The sequence below is a fragment of the Penicillium oxalicum genome, chromosome VII (assembly GCF_001723175.1).
Source record: "Penicillium oxalicum strain HP7-1 chromosome VII, whole genome shotgun sequence".
NCBI classification, from domain to species: Eukaryota; Fungi; Ascomycota; class Eurotiomycetes; order Eurotiales; family Aspergillaceae; genus Penicillium; species Penicillium oxalicum.
In genome coordinates this window covers 859,487-877,626 of record NC_064656.1, presented here as the reverse complement: position 1 = coordinate 877,626, position 18,140 = coordinate 859,487, and the positions used below count along the sequence as shown (strand labels likewise).

General features: G+C 52.4%; 5 protein-coding genes across 5 annotated transcripts; 1 reads left to right on the top strand and 4 right to left on the bottom strand.

Annotated features, from left to right (window-relative positions):
* Positions 1–1,620: 1,620 nt before the first annotated feature.
* POX_g08839 (uncharacterized protein) lies at positions 1,621–4,740 on the bottom strand (the record flags this gene model as incomplete). The annotated part of the gene is made up of 2 exons (XM_050117606.1): positions 1,621–1,914; positions 2,047–4,740. 2 exons carry the CDS (start codon positions 4,738–4,740, stop codon positions 1,621–1,623), a joined length of 2,988 nt encoding a protein of 995 aa, XP_049965750.1.
* A 1,480-nt stretch (positions 4,741–6,220) lies between these two features.
* Positions 6,221–8,002, bottom strand: POX_g08838 (uncharacterized protein; the record flags this gene model as incomplete). The annotated part of the gene is made up of 2 exons (XM_050117605.1): positions 6,221–7,394; positions 7,512–8,002. The coding sequence occupies 2 exons, from the start codon at positions 8,000–8,002 to the stop codon at positions 6,221–6,223; spliced, it is 1,665 nt and encodes a 554-aa protein (XP_049965749.1).
* Positions 8,003–10,705: 2,703 nt separating this feature from the next.
* POX_g08837 (uncharacterized protein) lies at positions 10,706–12,051 on the bottom strand (the record flags this gene model as incomplete). Its single annotated transcript, XM_050117604.1, has 5 exons — positions 10,706–11,045; positions 11,147–11,308; positions 11,413–11,469; positions 11,545–11,875; positions 11,946–12,051. 5 exons carry the CDS (start codon positions 12,049–12,051, stop codon positions 10,706–10,708), a joined length of 996 nt encoding a protein of 331 aa, XP_049965748.1.
* Positions 12,052–13,206: 1,155 nt separating this feature from the next.
* On the bottom strand, positions 13,207–16,312 carry POX_g08835 (uncharacterized protein; the record flags this gene model as incomplete). Its single annotated transcript, XM_050117603.1, has 8 exons — positions 13,207–13,496; positions 13,613–13,670; positions 13,740–13,872; positions 13,979–14,257; positions 14,349–14,479; positions 14,913–15,540; positions 15,650–16,141; positions 16,215–16,312. 8 exons carry the CDS (start codon positions 16,310–16,312, stop codon positions 13,207–13,209), a joined length of 2,109 nt encoding a protein of 702 aa, XP_049965747.1.
* A 659-nt stretch (positions 16,313–16,971) lies between these two features.
* POX_g08834 (uncharacterized protein) lies at positions 16,972–17,973 on the top strand (the record flags this gene model as incomplete). The annotated part of the gene is made up of 3 exons (XM_050117602.1): positions 16,972–17,178; positions 17,259–17,478; positions 17,549–17,973. The coding sequence occupies 3 exons, from the start codon at positions 16,972–16,974 to the stop codon at positions 17,971–17,973; spliced, it is 852 nt and encodes a 283-aa protein (XP_049965746.1).
* Positions 17,974–18,140: the final 167 nt, after the last annotated feature.

Below are 18,140 nucleotides of genomic sequence, written 5' to 3'. Positions count from 1 at the left end.
ATCAAACGCTCCATGTCATGACCATCCACCATGCTGGATTGTCATCTGGTCGTATTCGTTTGACCCCACACGACCCCGTATGTACCCGCAAACCCGTCTGACAAGATCACGTTCCTCAACGGTGGCCGCTTGGGACTAGTCGACGACTCGTGGCTCGTGGTGCAACCTCAACGATCATCGTGGCCAACCTCCGCCCGTCCGCGGAGAAAAGACACCGAATCAGACCAACAAATAAGTCAAGAAAAAATAAATCCAAGTAATGGCCCTGACTGAAATCTTTAAAGTCCCAATTGAAGGTCACCTGCCATATGATCACCACCTCCATACACACTTTCCGAATCCAGTAGGGGACCAGAGGAATATAAACGCCTTCTCAACTATATTCCATTCATCCTTTCAAAGTTGGGGACTATGCACAACGAGACTCTCCAGCCCTACATGAACCAACCATTTACTCAACTATCCCCGCACTCTACCAATGGTATCCCCCCATCGAGGTTCCCCCGCACTCTTCACACTTTCGGTCTTAAGGTTGCTGGCCCGATGAATGGATTCTGCATGGATCATGGATGACTGATGACCATGCACGCAGTATCATGCGATCAAGCCACTTACCAAAAATGGAAATTGCTTTGTTCTATCAAATAAATAAAAAACGACAACAATTCAGTAACATGAAGACCAACCAACTCATTCCCTCTTGTCGATCTATTCAAAGTAGCATCATAACCGTCGATCCTCCAACACGAATACTACATCAATAGAGTCTCTCGACTCCTAAGAACGAACAGGAACAAACCATGCCAAGAGTAGATCTCTTGGGCGGACCGGAAGAAGGCATCAATTATCAATCATGATTGCCCGGTCATGTGGACATCCACGTTCGAAATCAGAAGGTGGTGATGGGCTAGGTTAGCCAGGAAAGAAATCACCTCTTGGCTAAGATGGAAAACCCCATGTATTGGAAATAGACGAAACGTGAACTCTTTCTCTTTGGTCTGGCTGCGACTGCTAAGATGGAATATAGGTGCAAACTTGAAAGCGAGTCTAGATGAATTTCCAATCCGAGTTTAAGGACGGGGAATGGATGTGAATTAAATTCTCCTAAGAGCAAAGGGATTATCAGTTGATTTAACTCGGGGAGATGCTACTTCTGCGTGTCTGTGGAAATCGTGGAATATCCAAGATTGCTGTTACGGTGGGTGGATGCCTTGGTTGGTGCCATGGCTGATTTTTGGGTTGGAGAGTGCACAAGTCGAGACTGGAAGATCCTGATCAAAGACTCTCTACGGGTTTCATCAAATGTGCTTTCTGTAGTTCATATCACTTTTCATTAGAAGAGTCTTTTGGAAATGTTTGGATCGGATCGAGGCCTGCCCTTGAATACAGTAGATGCCGATAGATGGGCACGTTGTCGGTAGTTTTGATGGTAGATTAGTAGGCTAATAGGGCCCACACTCGGCGGAATAGTCTCAAGTCCACACTAGCAGCATTCAATCCAGCGTGGATCTCGATCCATTCCTCTAATTAATCGATCACCTCCTTCGGTGCCCATTGAATTGCCCACTCCAAGTCATCAAGGGGAAAAAAGAAAAACATTTTTGAGTCCACCGGTCACCTTCAGGACGAGCTCCTGGCCAGCTCAATACAAAACTCCCCCCAATCACTCCCCGTCGCCGAGCTCATCACTTCCTCCGCAATCGCCTCTTCGATTCGCTCATTATATCGTCTTCGATATTCAATCTTGACTTGCTCTAAATGTCGCGGCTCCCAGTGCAGCCGCACCAGGCGGGAGATTAAAAGCTCGGACCGTTCGCGACCAGTCCGGGATTCTCGCACCGCCTGGTGAAGGAGGAGAGCATCGCGCATGGGTCGATTGATGGCACCGTTGAGGATGTGAGCGAGTGTTTCACCCTGTCAGATCGAAAGATTTCAGGTTAGTATCGACGCACTCTGATGCTCAAAACTTGGAATAACACTGTGGCAGGCAAATGATCCGGGGAACCGGGCGTAAAAAAAAGAAAAGAAAAGAAAAGAGAAACATACCACCAAATTCCTTGACTTTGCAATCATCGCTCGGGCAAAATTCGTTCGATACACCGCTTCATATTCACGCAACACTTCTCGCAGATGCGTATCACTCCGCGTCACAATGACATTGATCATGGCCGTTTCGCCCCCCTCTCGAGAAATCAGCGCGCGATGCAAATCCTGCACATCCTGTCGAATCAGTCGGTCGTCGATTGGCTCGCGCTCTTCCTGCCGACGTTCCTCCAATGCGAGCAGCACGGCCGTGCGGAATTTATCCGCTTTCAGCTCGGCGCGCATGCACCGCTCCAAACTGTTGTCGTACCGAGTGTCCCGGAATGAGGATTTGATCTCGCGGATGGCGGCGTTGGAACGGCCAATGAGTGATTCAATCAGCAGTTCCCGCCGAGAAGTACCGGCTTGATAGTAGCAGTTTGCCCAGTATGCCTCGGATTCCCAGCGTCCCAGAGCCGTCGCGTAAGCGACTTTGCCAAAGGAAGAGTTGCCCAGCTTGAGACGAATATGCTTGGCAAGATTGATGCCTTTGCCTTGCATCTTGACGCGATTTTTGTATTCAGCGCGGAGGAGAAGAATTTCGTCGCTCGTCAGACGGGGGAGAACTCGAATGATGGTCTTGTTGTCGATGGTGCGATGGCTCAAAGCAGACTGCATGTCAAGCGCATCGCCGGCGGCATCATAGAATGAAACACGCTTGCGCCCGCTACCAGGCGTGATAACCACCATACGATCACGCTCGCGATCGCGGTCATGCGACACGCCCGAGTCATGACGGTGATGACGTCTGTCATCCTTGATGCGGGAATCCCGGTCTTTCTCCTTCTCTCTTGCCTTGTCCTTGCTGCTCATGTAACGTACCTCCCTCTCGCTAGTTGAGGACTTGGAGCGAGTGTGTTTCTTGAGCCGTCCTGATTCGGAATTTGACGAGCCTCCATCAAGTGGCTCCATGTCAGAGAGATCATCATCGCGTGCGGGCATGACGATTGGAGACGGCATGGGTGAGATAGATTGATACGTCCCATGATAGGCTTCCAGAAGAGGACTGGCCGGAGGATGACCGGCAGTCAGACTTTGGCCACCCGTGACGGTGAGGTTGTTCGCCGATGATACAGACAGACTATGCGGACGACCTCGTCCCCCACCGGGCGTGATCTCAATCAACTGCGGGGGTGCTGACTGCTGTTGCGGACCCAATGCTGAGCCATGACCTTGCCCGTGTCTATATTGCAGCTGAGTGGGCGGTTGCTGGTACTGGTAATGTGGTTCCTGAGCCGCCGGCGGCGACGGTGGTGACGAACGAGGCTGCGGCTGTGGTTGCGGTTGCGGCTTCTTCAGACTGAACTGCGGTTCACTACTATACCTATACGGCAACGCAGGTTGAGGTTCACGAGTGCCAACTTGTTCTGCCGCGGACGCCGTATAAGGCTGGACTGGGGTCGCTTTGGAGGTATATCGAACATTTGGGTCAACCTGAGCGTATTGATACTGGGCCGGCTGGGCGTAATAGCCTGACAATGAAACTGGAGCATTCACAGAAGCCGCTGAAACGGTGCGATAGTGCGATGGGCTGTAAGGACCTGACGAACTCTGAGTATATGCAACCTGCGACTGTGGTATTTCCATCGGAGTTGAAGGGACCGATGTGGTAGGCGCTCCGGTATATGGCGAGGCTGAAGGGAAGCCTCCCGGCATAGTAGAGGGCGGTCCCGCTTGCGAAGAAGGGTGTGATGCTGGTGGAATGAACCCGGGCCGCTCACATTCGGGTATTGGGGCCCAGTCTGATGACCTTGGGTCAGGATGACCGTGGTACTCAGGTTCTCCCATCTGTGCATACTGGTAATTACCTGGGCGCGCATAGCTGGGATGATCGCCCAGAGTATCGCCATATGCTAGCCCGTCATCCGAATCCTCGTCCGAGTCATTCAGCCGAGAATCACGGGCCAAAGGGGACGAGGGTCGTTGGCGGTGCGTTTGCGCAGCGTAATCGCGCGGGTCCCTCAAAGTGTCGCGAGGGAGAGACTCTCGCGACCCTCTTGGGTCGGATCCCTTGAGTGAATCCTTTGAACTCCTTGGATCGGTGTATTCGCGTGTATCTTTAAAAGAGTCCCTTGAGCCCCTGGGATCGGTGTGACCGAAGTCTCCCAACGAGTCCTTGGATCCTCTCGGATCTCGCGAATCCCTGGGCCGAACTTTTCTGAGATCTCTGTCTTCGTCCGAGTGCTCGTATCGAGCATCCTCGCGCTGACGACGGTCGCGGTGATCTCCACGCCGCCTACGACTCTCCTCGGAATCCGACCTCTCAACATCGTACCGTCCTGTCGTGCGAGGTACACGGGAGCTTGACCGGCTGCCCTCTCCGCCTGACTCGCGCAGTCTTTCTTCCTTCATCAACTTATACCGGCGATCAACCTCAGCTTCCACGTCCGGGTCATAATCCCGGGACGATTTCCCCGATCGAGATGACCGAGGTGCGATTTCGACAGCAGGCGAGCGCGCACGCGGTAGGTCATAATCTCTACTCGAGGACGACTTGGAGGCCACTTCCACCGCGGGAGATCGCGAACGCGGTCTTGAGCGCGGTGGTTCCAGGTCGACGGTGGAGGTACGACCATCGCGCGATCGCGAACGCTCGCGGATACGACCTGGAGATTTGGAACGGGAGCGCGACCGCGGATCATTGACTTGGAGGGACATGGCGATCCGAGAGCCTCCAGTAGAGTGGTGGGCCACAAAGACTGAAGTGGTGTTTATCTTCTACTGGAAAAATGAAGTATGGACTTTAATCTCCAGACCAGACACCGCGTGGTCAACGTCGATGAGCTCCTTGCACACAAATAAAGAGATACCTGTCGTCCGAGTCCCAGAGCCGAGTTTCGTGTGCCTGATCTGTGCGAGAAGCGGGGGAGACCAGAATCGACTGTCCCTTTTGTGAAGAGCGCGTGGGAACGGTGGGCTCGACGATACCCTCGTACTGGATTGAGCTATGACCCCCCACCTCCGTCGCAATCGGGCCGGTTGAGGTATCGTAGCAACGTGAAGGGGAGTAAATGTCGAGTCAAACAACAATGACTGAGAGAGAAGCGAAAATAGAGGAGGGAAAAAAGAAAGCTACAAAGACTGAACCGAGAAAGACTCAGCATTCCCACGGGTGGTCATCGCACACACAAGCACCGGCCAGACCTCAGGCGAAGCAGACCTTGTCGAGGTGCATGAAGAGGCTCGTCTGTATGGCATGCCCTATAAGGTGCATCGGCGAGGAAACCTGCAGCCCACACGGTCAGCCCGCCCTGATGCCTGCCAAAGTCTGCTTCAGACGCCTCTTGACTGGTCCGCCAGGGACACTATCAAGGTTCAAGGGCTCTCCCAGTGAGCGCTAAATGGCCCTTCAGGCGGGGGCCTCCTCACAGACCCCATGCGGCATGCAGTCGCCTCTCCAGGCTGCTGATAGGCCTCCATTAGAAGGTCGGCTTACGATCATCTGCCAAGGATCGTGGATTCATGCAGCGTTCAGCCGCTCGAGGAGTCATCTGACGAATCATTGGGCGGTGAGAGCGTGCGTGGTGGGTCTTTCACCCCCCAGCTGAGGGAGGAACCGCCCAAGGCACTTGCCGTGTCGGTGACATGGTCATGGCTTGATTGGCCTACAGCTTGTAGTTTGTACAGTATACGCAAGGACGTGAAAGGGAATCAACGTGAAGGATAGTCAGTCCAACAAGGAATGATAATTGCGAAAGACTTCACAGCCTGTACTGGGTGCAGGATATGCGAATGAAGAGGCCATAGAAATAGGTAAGAATGTAGAGAGTCAATAATTCGTTCATAAGAAATGAAACACAGGGGAGCCATGGGGGCATAGATACAGCCATCAGTGGTAAATGTAGGCAGTGGCGACACGGCTGCTGAGGAGTCATACTCAGACAAGAAGAGAAGGTAAGGTGTTGAAAGTGATAATCCTTTGCCATACAGACACGGCGCCAAGAGGGAAGAGAAGGCCAGTAACAAAAAGAAGAAGATAAAAAAAAACTCTTGGGGTATGTACGAGAAGATTGCGCGCTCTGCGAACAGGCAAAAGAAGAAGAGGAGAAAATCAAACCGAACACGATGCACATCGAAGACGGGAGAATGGGGGACAGGCGATGGGGCTGTGGTAGCCTCAATTCTTGCGAGGTGACGATTACCGCGTACGACGACCATCCACACCGGGTCCCATACGACCGGCATACGATTTCTTCGCAGGCAACGGCGAAGTTGGCTGGCCATTGCGATTGAGACGATTGGTTCGCCAACGCTCGTACCAAACAACGCGACTGGCTTCACGCATCTCCGCGCGCCAGTCACTGAAGACCGAGTCCTTGAGACGCACAAAATCACAGTGCGTGGGGTCATATGGATCGGCGAATCCCCACGGGAATCGACGTCCCACGGGCTGTTCTCCAGACGCCAATGAGTGAGGATCGGGGGAGAGGATTGAGAAAGGAACGTGGGGATTGAAAGAAGACGAGGCGCCGAAGGAGCTTTGGCTTCGCTGAGAGGGCGACTGCGGGACGCGTGGCTGCAATTGGTCGTCCGCGGTCGTTTCACCCTGGTTTCCATTAATTTCCTCGCCTGAGCCGCCGGTGGGATCGTCGGCAGTTTCGTTCGCGGTTAAGGATACCTCTTCCTGCACCGACTCTTCCTCATCTGCACTCTCTGACGAGGTGTACTCTTCCTGGTCTTCAAGCGTCAGGATCTCCAGAGGATCGATGTTGGCTTTCTTCAAGCTACTCCAGACCGCCTTGCGGAGGAACGCCATGTGTGCCGTGGTGATGGTATCCGCCTTGCTGATCACAGGCACAATGGTGGTCTTACCCATCATGGTACGCAGCACCTGCAAGTCCAAGTTCTGATCCAGCACGCCGACAACTGGCGCATCACCGGCTTTGGCTGTTCCGTTGGCGACGCGCTCGGAAGCGGCAATATTCTCATCCAAGCGAACGGGGTCCAGTAACAAAAAGGTACAGTGGATGTGGGTATCACGAGCATTGGGAGAGCGCACCACCTTCATCTCCTCGGCCAACGTTTCCTCGAATTTGCTCTCCAGGAAGCCCGTCACGGCTCCCATCTGGAGATCGGCAATGTTTCGTTCCAGGCCGATCGAGTCCCACAAGGTCAGACCAACACGCTCCCCATCGATTTCTGTCTCCAGATATTGCGAGGTAAACCCATCGTAAGCCGATGTTTGTGATTCGAGCTCTTCCAGCTCTTCTGGGCTACGCGTGGGATGTTTGTGCGGAGGCATGGTCAACGCCGAGCGCAAAAAGTTAATGAACGAAGTCTTGCCCGCATTGCGTGCTCCGACAACCAGCACACTAATCGGCTCTTGGTTAGCTCAGATTCAGGACGGTTGATCGAGACCCAGGCTCCCAGGTGCCTGCTGAGAGTCATGGACTACCTGGGCCTGGGAACCTCACGGACATTCAACTTACTTGTAAGGAGTGGGGTCCTTCCGGCGGCGAATACGACGGGGACTGTTGACGTTGCTCATGGCACTGCTTGCATAGCTGTATCGGCCACGGTGAGTCATGCTCTCGGTGCGAGCGTAGGGGTCCATGGCGGAGGACGGGGACCTTGTTGACGCGCTGGGGACAGCAGCGCCAGACTGAGGGCGAGGCATTGGGGGCGAGGCCGCGATCGTATCACGCTCTTCACCCCCAAAGGTCTCCAACTGCGGTGGAGGAGCCAGATCAGGCAAACGAGGGGCATTCTGAGGGGCGTGAGCGTCGCGCTGACGACGAAGTTCATCTTCCATGGCTTGGGTCTTGTTCATTCTCTTGCGGCTGCCTGAGGCTTTGCGGTCACCCAGCGGTTCAGTAGATTTGGAACGACGGAGAAAGCCGAGTGAACTGCGGCGGGCGGCTTGATTGTTTTCAGCGAGTAACGCGTCGGAAGGAGCGTGGGTGGACGTGGGTGTGGCCATTTTGGGGAAGGTTCTTGAGGTTACTGTCTTATGTTGTGAGCGCTGTGATGGGCAGTGGGCAATGGCCAGTGCGTGAGGTGGAAATTGGGGATAGTGCTGTGGTCACTAGTCCTATTCTAGGAGACTTGAGCGGAGATGTCACAATCTATGTTTCAAGGCCACCTTGTTAGTTTCACATATAGTAACTGGCACCATGCATCGCCGGGATTCCATTGCGTATGGGAACATCTGTCAAGCATGATGACTTTGTCCCTTTCCCCGCGTGCGGAGTCTGCGGAAACATGTCCCACCCGATCGATGGCACTTCAGGAACCAAGTAAGGGGCAACGGCACTCACGTGGGACACACGAGGTCGATCCGGATCAACCAGTTGGTACTTGAGAGTGAAAAATAAGCGTCTTTTCTTTGCGCCGCTGCTATTGTACAAACTTCGAGCGGCTACTTGACAATGGAAAAATTGACAGCAGCTTGGCTCGGGGTGATTCCAGGAGGTCAACAGCTTTTTGTGGAGCGAGACGGTCAATCGCACACAGGCGGCCGCAATGGTCAGCAATTGGAGAGGTGCAAGGCCACACTAATCGCCCGGTACAAATTCCAATCTTGTCCTTGGAGTTGACAAAGCAATTTCACTTGTCGGTTTTTTGTGCGGTAGGGAAAAGTAGTAGACTCGATCAATTTGGGCGCCAACAAAAGTCGTTCAGCCCACGCGCGGATACCGGTGGGTGGATACTTCGGGAGATGCCCAGAGAGAAGGATGTGGTCAGGAGGATGCGATGTTCAGATCAGGATCGTGACCATGAGATGACTAGCTTCTCTGTATATTTCCAGGTCTTAAACGCTGCGATGATTGCAAATTGGCCTGCTCACGCTGTCCAAGCTGGGCGGCGCATAGATGAAAAAAAAAAAAAAAAAGGAGAAAGCTACGACCGGGATTGGAAGAAGGGGAGCTCAAGGAAGAAAAGAGACTGCGAGCCAACGAGATGGGCAGAGACGAAGGGGGAGGGGGTCCTTCGGCCACACTGAACGGGCCAGCGATGGACCAATTACGAGGTGAATCAGCAGGTTGACGGTTCCTCAGAATTGGGAACATCGTACGGGACTTGGGAGAATGGGTGGCTACTCCGGGGATACGTACGACAAAGGCTTTTATCGCCGCATTCAGGGCGTGAAAGTAGTCGGAGTCGGTGGAGTAATTCAGGACGGGATAACCAGCAATTATTGCCGGAGACCATCGACGTCAAAGAATCAGAGGCTTTCTCATCATTTGTATAGGGATGGATACCTGGACAGGCCCTGACAGAACTCTATCCTGGCCGCTTTGCTATATGCTCGTTGTTTTCCCCCTAGTCCTGTCGAAAACGCTGATTCAATTTTCAGGGGTAACGAAAGTCAGAATGAAATGAAAAATAAGACAAAAAAACACACCTACCGATCGAAGCGGTCCCGAGCCCAAAGGAAATTCCCCACTTGAAACTTTCGTCCGGTCGTGCACATCGTTGTTTGGCTGCCCGCCACACGGTTGTGATGGGGTCAAGTCCCACCCCGGGCTGGACGAGCTTCAAGCTCGTTCTGTGATGGGCGAGCAGCAGCCCGCGTCAAAGAACTCACAAAGCTTGGAACCGAGGAAGAGGAACAATACTTGTCATCTTCTGATCACTTTGACTGAGTGCTCTCATCAGAGACCAATAGTTCTGTCGAGTACTCGCTCTGATTTCCCTTTCATGCGATGCTGTGCGTCTCTTGTGGAGGTCACCTTAAAAAAAAGCGGGAGCCAGTTGGAATTCGGTCGTTGCCCCTGAAAAAAGGCGGGCTCGCACGTGCATCGATGCTTGATGACGGGATCATTTGCTCCACTCGCAGATCGGCACTGCGCAACTTGCTGCAGGCACTTGGCAGTCGTCCTTCGAGGAACAGCCGCGGATTCGAGAGGGAAGACTACGATGATGTTCACTCCTCAGATTAAAGCTTCAAGCTGGGGTCAAATGGGGTCGGATCCATTTCTGTATTTGCTTAACCCTTTCGTTTTCTCCAGCAGCAACCCGCCACATGAGTCACAAGTGTGCTCCTGGACCGGCCATGAGCGAGAAACACGACAACGACGATGTGACTTTCTGCTTCATGTGACTAGGCAGGTGACCAGCAACCTCAAGATCAGGGGATCCCGGTTAGTTTAAGAATGGCGTCAGTGCTGGTGGTCTTTAGATCAACAATACAAACGCTTTTTATGCTGAGGATAATGACATACCCCCGACTGAACACTACCAACATCTGTCATATGACATATGACCTCATTCAAAGTAAATCAATCTCTCATTATGGAATGCTCGCTTCAACCAATCTGGAATATGAATAATCAACCCCATCAAATTTGTATTCGAATCAGGCGAAGAAATCTGAAAGTAGATGCAACACATCGAACATTCGACTACCGTCATGAGCGAGCCTTTACTGTTCTGAGCAGGTACTTGTATAGCTCACACTCGGTCCGAACGTATCGAGGCTACTGTAGGTGATGCGCCTGCACTTGGCCTTGAAACGCCCTGAATGCCCATGTACAACTTGCGCCCTTCCATCACACAAGCAGCAAGCAATATCCTTGTTCACTTCATCTATCCCTAGTACTGGTATTAGGTATCTGGATAATTCTATCCAACCACAAAAGAGACCTAGGAACGGGTCACCCCCACTGGTATACTCCTCATTCTATGCCGCCCATATCTTGAAAGGCAGTACAATGCAAGGTGTCGACGGACACACCAATGACCTATTCAAGACCTTGAACTTGGGCCCATTCGGTCCCGCTACATATTCGGCTTCTCCAAAGATCGATGGCTCCCCGGGAGGCTGGTCATCACCCCACTGTCCGTTGAAATCCAGCCATGCAACGGGGATCTCTGGGCTCGATGGGGTGAACACCTTCGTGCCCACATCATAGGTATAAGCCCAGGCGTTGAGAGTGGGATCCCAAAGAACACCACGGTCAGTGTAGTCGAGAAGGAATCCGGTGGGAAGGTTGATGCCGGGAATGGTGTGGTCATGTTGGCTGTGCAAGGGGTGCAGAGAGCCCAGTCAGTTTGAAAAATCGAATGCTTCAAGGAAGAGTCGAGGGGAGGGAGTAAGGACAGGTGAAGAAGTAACACATACCCTGCAATGGCATAGTTGGCGTGTGTACCATTACCCGAGTAACTAAGTGGTCGTTTACCCTGCTTTTCGACGGCCTGGTAGGTAAAGGCCTGACCGCTGGCGTGCTGACTATACCACAACGCTTGCGGAGCCCCATTGGCAAATCGAACCATATTATGCTCCCTGTCAAGATGTGTGAGCAAGTGCTGGCCTGGATAGATAGGACACGACAGCATCCCCAGAATGTGAACCCTTCTTTTCCTTCCCCTTTCGCCGAGCCAACTTACCAGTCACCGATATGGTCACCAAATTCCAAACCTAGTACCTTATCACCTTTGTTGTACCTGACGGATTTCAAGTTAGTCGCTTTTGTGGAAGCATCCTGCCCCCCTCTCATCCTGCGATTGGATGGAACTCACGCGTAAAAGTAAAAGTAGAACGCATCGACATTGCCCTCCCCATGATCAACCACCACGATTGCGCAAGCGATGATGTTACCAGCTCGACCCTGGGCGTCGGGTGTCACACCCCGCAGCCACGCTGGCTGTGGACGGGTGGCAATACCTTTGTGGGAGGTCAAATAAACGCTGGTATTTCCCAGATGGTTGAGCTGGTCCAGGTTATCCAAGGTGACCGGTGAAGGGGCACCCTGGATGGGTTGCCAGTTGACCTCGGGTGTGGTATTGTCCAGTTGAGCTTGCAGATCACTGGGTCGATAGGGGTCTTCACTGTGAAGCCAGACCAGAGGAGCTGAAAGAGGATTTATCCATCAGTCCGGCAAAGAATCGTCAATAGACGAAGACGGGAGCTGCAAACGTACCGTAGTCATACACGTACGGGGGAATCACCGCAGTGGCACAGACCGAGGGTATTGCTAGCTGAAAGACCACCGCTGCTATGCATGATACTAATGTTATCAGTTGCATGATCACGTCAGTCAGCACTGTCGTCCATAGACAAGAGGTTAGAATTTCGATTCATATGGATTGATGGCCTATATTTAACTCTCACCGACCTCAAGGCTGCTTTGTTGAGAAGTTGATACCAAGGGCAACCAAAGCCAACGATTGCCTCACCAGCTGTGATGGCTCACGTTGACTGTAGAGGGTTTGTAATTTAATCAAGTGGGAGAAAGAAACATGAAATTGTACACTGTCCAAGGCGCCATCGGCTGCGTTGACCTGGGATTTTATAGCTCAGATTCTGAACCAGGGTCGGGCACTTCCAAGGAAAGTAAATTGTAGCAAGAATCTTCTCTATTCAGGTCGTGGCAAAGGATGCCCTGCAGTCGTGTCTTTCAAGGGTGGTAGACGGCCAGGAAAGAGTCACGCCGGTCCCTAGCTCTGCATGTCGTCTTACTTGCTGACCGGCGGGAGGCATAAGCCAAAGTACCAATGATGCAGAAGGCTCCGAGGGAGTGCAATGAAAAGAGGGAACTGTTGTACGGGAGAGGTTGATCATTTGTTATTGAGTCGTGAGTGTGCCGTCCAGTCTGCAGAGACACCTGGTATGTCCAAGGGCGATCTGGTGCATCTGATTGGTTGTGTGCGGCGGTGCTCATTTCCATGCTGCAGCCTGCTGATGGATCGAGTCAAGTGGCCGGCGCAGACATCGACAGGGCTGCGTGGCGGGTGATTTGTGATTTTGGCAAAAGGACGGGGGCTCACCGAGTATGTGAAGTCGAAATGTTCTGGTCTTTCCACATGGAGAACTTCAAATACACTCTGTGGCTCTATTTAAAAGTCCGTGTGCGAATAGGAGAGTTTGTATCTAGCAAAGGGGAAACCTCGGTCTGTCATCTGCTCGCTACAAAAGACTCGCAAAGACTGACCAAATACTATCGAGTCTATTGGAATGGTAACCACAGCTGATCCCTTTCCCGCTCAATTTGGGCCATCCCTAGGATTCTGTCGTTCCTTCTATGAACTTTTTGTTTGACTTGCCTTGAGTGAGAACAGTTCATAGAAACGAGGGAAGGAAACTTTTCTTTTCACTTTTTCATTTCTTCCTTCCCAGTGAGGAACCCTATTTCAGCTCATGCAAGGCAGCTTCTAGCAGAGACCAAGTACGACCATCGCCTCTTACGCCGCCGTCTCCGCCGTCTTCTTCTGTCTCTCCCGCATCAATTTGAACACCCGTAGGTCTAACGGGATTCGCTCTCCTAACCAGGTTGCCCGCTGCGTATGATTCCGTTCCTCTTCCTCATCTACTGTATTGGGATGAATCAATGCACTCAAGGGTCCCCGATTGATGACCAGCCAGGGAACAAACGCGCCAAATTGCGCCGGGGTAAAAACATTGACTTCGAACATGGCGACGGGATGCGGACCAACGGGTCTATCGAAGAAAGAGTAGATACGAAGCTCGGGGACTGTGAATCAATGCATAGATCCCATTAGTGCCAGAGTTTCCAGAGATTCAAACGTCGATAGTTTGGTGGAGATCAGGCGGGGAAATAAGAACTTGAAATTGTCTTTTGTCACTTACACTCGCGCCGAATGCGCTCCCATAATTCCCGCGCAAATTTCGCTTGGTCCGGGTTTGTCTGCTCACATCTCCATCAGATGCGGTTCTAGGACTAAGTGAAAGCGGGACCTGATCGGGTTGGACAGACCTGATAATGGTATATATGAATGTCAAATCCACCGCGACGCCCTGTACACAGCGGGTCTGGGAACTCCTCGTACGCCTTACTCAGACGTCCATGTTGTGGATTGACGAGGGATTTGCCGTCCTCATTGCGCTCTCTGGGAAAATTTCTCGGTGAGAAGGAGATATTCGAGATAAATGATGGGGTGGTTGACAGAGGCCGGGGGTTGTCTCCGAGGGACGCTCGTCTAGGCACAAACTCACTCAGAAAGAGGCTCCAGATTCTCGAATCCTTCCAGCGGGGAAGGGTATGAGTAGGCAAATTGGTCGGTCATGATGGGTGCCAATATCAATGGAGATGGATAGATGTCGGCGTTCCTGATGAAGAGGTGAGACTGTTGGTTTGTGAGCGTAAGAATTGAGGGGCCTGACAATTTCCATGCCGTCTCAAGATGTGCCTCCTTCGTACCTACCTCTCGTACTGATGAGATACCTGGTGCCGGCAGGAAATGGCCGAAGGTCAATGGAATTAGTTTATAGTTGCTGAGCAGCGGTTCACTTAAAATCTGTAATGGAGAAGATTCGCCGAAAGATAAAACATATCTTCTTCAACGACGTACCTTTCTCGGCTTACACAAGGTCCTCGGAGCCGACGGCTTCAATGAAAGCCCGATCTATAAGCAACCGGCGGTTTGCCCGGGCACGGGTGGAAACGCCCAGTTTGGCTGACAAGATCCAGCGATGCCACAACGGCACATTTCCGCACTGTGGACCCCGCCGAAAGATGAAGGACAATGGCCAACCCATGTACTCGAATCATTTACATACTATAGCAATCTTGAATAGTTGCCACATAGGTTCAATGACAACATGATGCATGACTGGGTATATTGACTGCTCTAGAATCGTAAGAGGATTCAGACTTGGCCTGAAATTGACGGTGGAAGCGCAATGGCAATCTCACAAGGGTTGTCCAGTTCGCATGGAACAAAGTCTCATGGACCTGACACTATACCATCATGATAATGTCTCTAGAAAAGGGTATATTGCGTAATTGTGGGGTTGTTTTTTTTTTAAAAAAAAAAAAAAAGGTACAAAGTAGACGCAACCTTGAGACAGGGATCCATGGACATTCCAAATAAGACTCCGATCGTTCACATAGCAATTATGAGCTTGGAAATCACCACGAAGGACGCACGTCGACATGGCCATCCGAGTCTACCACTTTGCCACGATCCCATTCACGGCCCTCACCTTGCTTTGCCCACCGAACAGTCTCCGGATTCGCCTCAGTGTCACCTGCCCCCGCGAGAGCTGTGTTCGTTTTCCATCGATCGATGACCTGGTCATCCAAGCCAACCGCACGCAATCTTTCTTCGCCGCTCTGTTTCCAGCGCTGTCGGTCACGTAAAGCCTCAAGAGCCATGTCCCAGTCATCGTCCGCTGTCATGAGACCCGCAACAGGACGACGAGTGGGCTTGCCCATGGACGACGAGAGCTCATCCTCGGGCTGAACGTCGAGGGTCGGATCATAATTCGGCGCAAAGTGGGCGTCAATGTTGCTCGTGCTAGGTCTGTACGCGCCGCGACCACGCGAGCGAACGGGCTTGATTTGGTCCCCATCAAAAAGTGGAGGTAAAGGTCCAACGATATCTTCTAAAGGATCAGAATCGTCTTCCAAAGGAGTGTCAACCGCATTTTTTGGCCCCGGTGATCCTCGTGGCTGCCCACAGGAGCCAGTGACTTCTGCGGCCGGCGACAATGATGACTTGCGTGGAGTGTTTTTGGCTCTGGCTCGCTGTGAGCGGTGCTCCGACCGACCATGTCTGGAAGAGGGCGAACGTCTGCCAGTCGGCGACCGTGATCGGTGCCGGTGCCGGTGTCTGTCATGGCGATGGCTCCCCTCTACAGTGGGATCGCGTCGCGGAGACCGACTGCGCAACGCGCAACCGCGAGTGATGTCTTCTACTGGCGCGATGATGCGACGCCGATGAGTCCCCGTGATCTCGTCTGCGTTCGTCTCCTATGCGATTCGTGCCCCGTTGCTCTCGGCTCTCCCGCGATGATCGGCCATGCTCGTCTCGGTGGCGATTGTGCCGAGTCCGGTCTCGATCATTGGACGATTCTCGTGTCCGATGTCTCCGATGAGAATTGGAATCTTCTGGTTTATCTGGTCTTGGGCGATCACGGTATTCATCTCTGCGCTTTTTGTCCGTGGTCGACACGCTCTCACGTGAATCGCGACCCTTTCGTACTGACGACGCCAGTTTCGGAGTCGCTTCATCTCCCGTCGGGCCGCGGAGATGACGCAGGCGATCTTTTGCTTCTTTGTCTTCCTTGCGCTTAAGAGCTGTATTGTGGGTATCCGTCTCTCTGATGAGGTGGCGCAGAAATCGGGTGTTGGGTTTGGGGGCGTTGCTCTTTGGCCTAGGCAGATAGTGAGATGAGTCAATAGACGTGCGCCAGTATGATTCAAAATCATTTCAGAGGCAAGAGCTACCTTTGCGGCATATAAGCAGCGAGACCTTCCTGTTGGTATCTTTTGGAGGTATCGCGCGCTTCGCGTGCAAGCACCTCCGCCACGTAATCGTCGTCCATGGTCAAAAGGCAGATCTTACATGCCGACTTCCATCAAGACGTGTAAGACACGGTTGTAGCGCAAGGGAAGCTAGTGGTTTTCTAGCCCATTGTAGAGGGAAACGACAGTCGCGAAATTCAGACTCATGTTGCGGAGCTGTCTCGGGCGGCGCACGGTCTCAATTGGAACATCTCGGCAAAATATAAAAAGAGGTCCTGCCGGGCACCCACGTTCAGCTACGAGACAATACCAAAGGTATGGAGGTAGGTGTATCCTAAATTGGCCCTTGTTGTCGGTCTAGAGCGGTAATGGATTAGTTGAAACAGATACAGATTTTGTTTTTTTGGTAACCCGCAGTTTTGTTTCAGAATTCCAAAAAAAGCAGACCTACGTATGGACAGAATCCAGATGCTGTCCTTGAATGTCCAAAAGCATATGACAGAATGCTCCCAGTCTGCTGGCAGTGGACCTGAACTCGGCGTGAATCAGCGGCTCTGCGATTCCAGACCGCCTTCGACCCCGCTGTTATCAGTCGCGCGGTCGCGATAGACAATCTTGGTATCCATCGGTCGGCGGACAAGGCAGTCAATGCGCGCCACCAATTCCGCCGCTTTTCATAATTGTCGGAAGGATCACCGATCTTGAATGAAAGAGAGGGTAGATGTGAGCAGCAGTTGAGATGGCGAATCCCCGCGGTTTATTGCAGCAGCTCGAACGAGAGCAGGGCGATTTGAAGAAAGAGCTCGCGATTATTCGCATCAGCGAGCCAATCTCTGATGTCGGCAACACGGATTTCTCGCCTTCAAAGCGCGGTTCTGACGTGTCAATTACAAATCTCAATGATCCCACGCCAGCGTCACTCGAGTCCGACCTGACGCACTACAAGGTAAGGAACCTCCGTGAAGATCTTGGATCGGCTCTATTCCAACATTTCACTGACCGAGATCCCATCGCATCGTTCTGCAGGAACTCTTTTCCAAACTACGGTTTTCCTATCTTGAACAAGTTACCAAGGAAAAGTTCCTCCGCGCCATTGTGGGGGATCCGCCGCTCGTGGTCGGACACAATGAGAATGTGGAATTGGAGAACCAGCTGGCCGAGGTCAAAGCCGAACTCAAATCGCGAAAGGAAGAAGCCCGTCTGATGATCGAGGAAATGGAGACCATGAGCCGTGAATTGGCACGCCGTGAGTGACCGATTGGCACTTGTGAATCAGGGCTTGAGCCCACAGCTCACGCCAATTGCATCTTTCTTAGGCTTCCAAAACGTTGAAATCCAGATGGCGCAGCTGTCGTCCCTCCCCGAAGCAATTGAAAACCTAGAGTCGACAATTGCAGGATTGCGCGCAAAGCAGGTCGCCGGTATGACTACGGCGGATCCACGCTCCTCGCAGAACCTACCACTACCGGCTACATTGGCACTTCTCTCGGAGCGAGAGGCAGAGCTCGCCGCATTAAATCGCCAGATTCTCGCCGTCCAGAATGCACTTCCTCGGAAGACCCGCGAGGCGGAAGCTATTGAGCGGGAGTGCACCGTTCTTGAACGGCGAAAGACCGAGGCCGTCAATCAAGCTCGTGAGGCGCAAAGGAAGAAGGAGCAGGGGGAGAGTGATGGTTTGGAAGAGATGGGACGGTGGTACAAGGGAGCGGAACAAATAATGAAACAGGTCGTGGAGGCCTAGACTCGGCTGGACTGACTCTGCCTATGGGTCCGAAAAATTACCCCCGCGCTGTTATTTTGAGGGATTATCACTACAGATTCAAGCATAACGTGTCCACCAAGCCTGATGGAACGACGTTTAATTTTACATGTGGAGATTTGTTCCTCATATAGTCCGCTGACATGTGC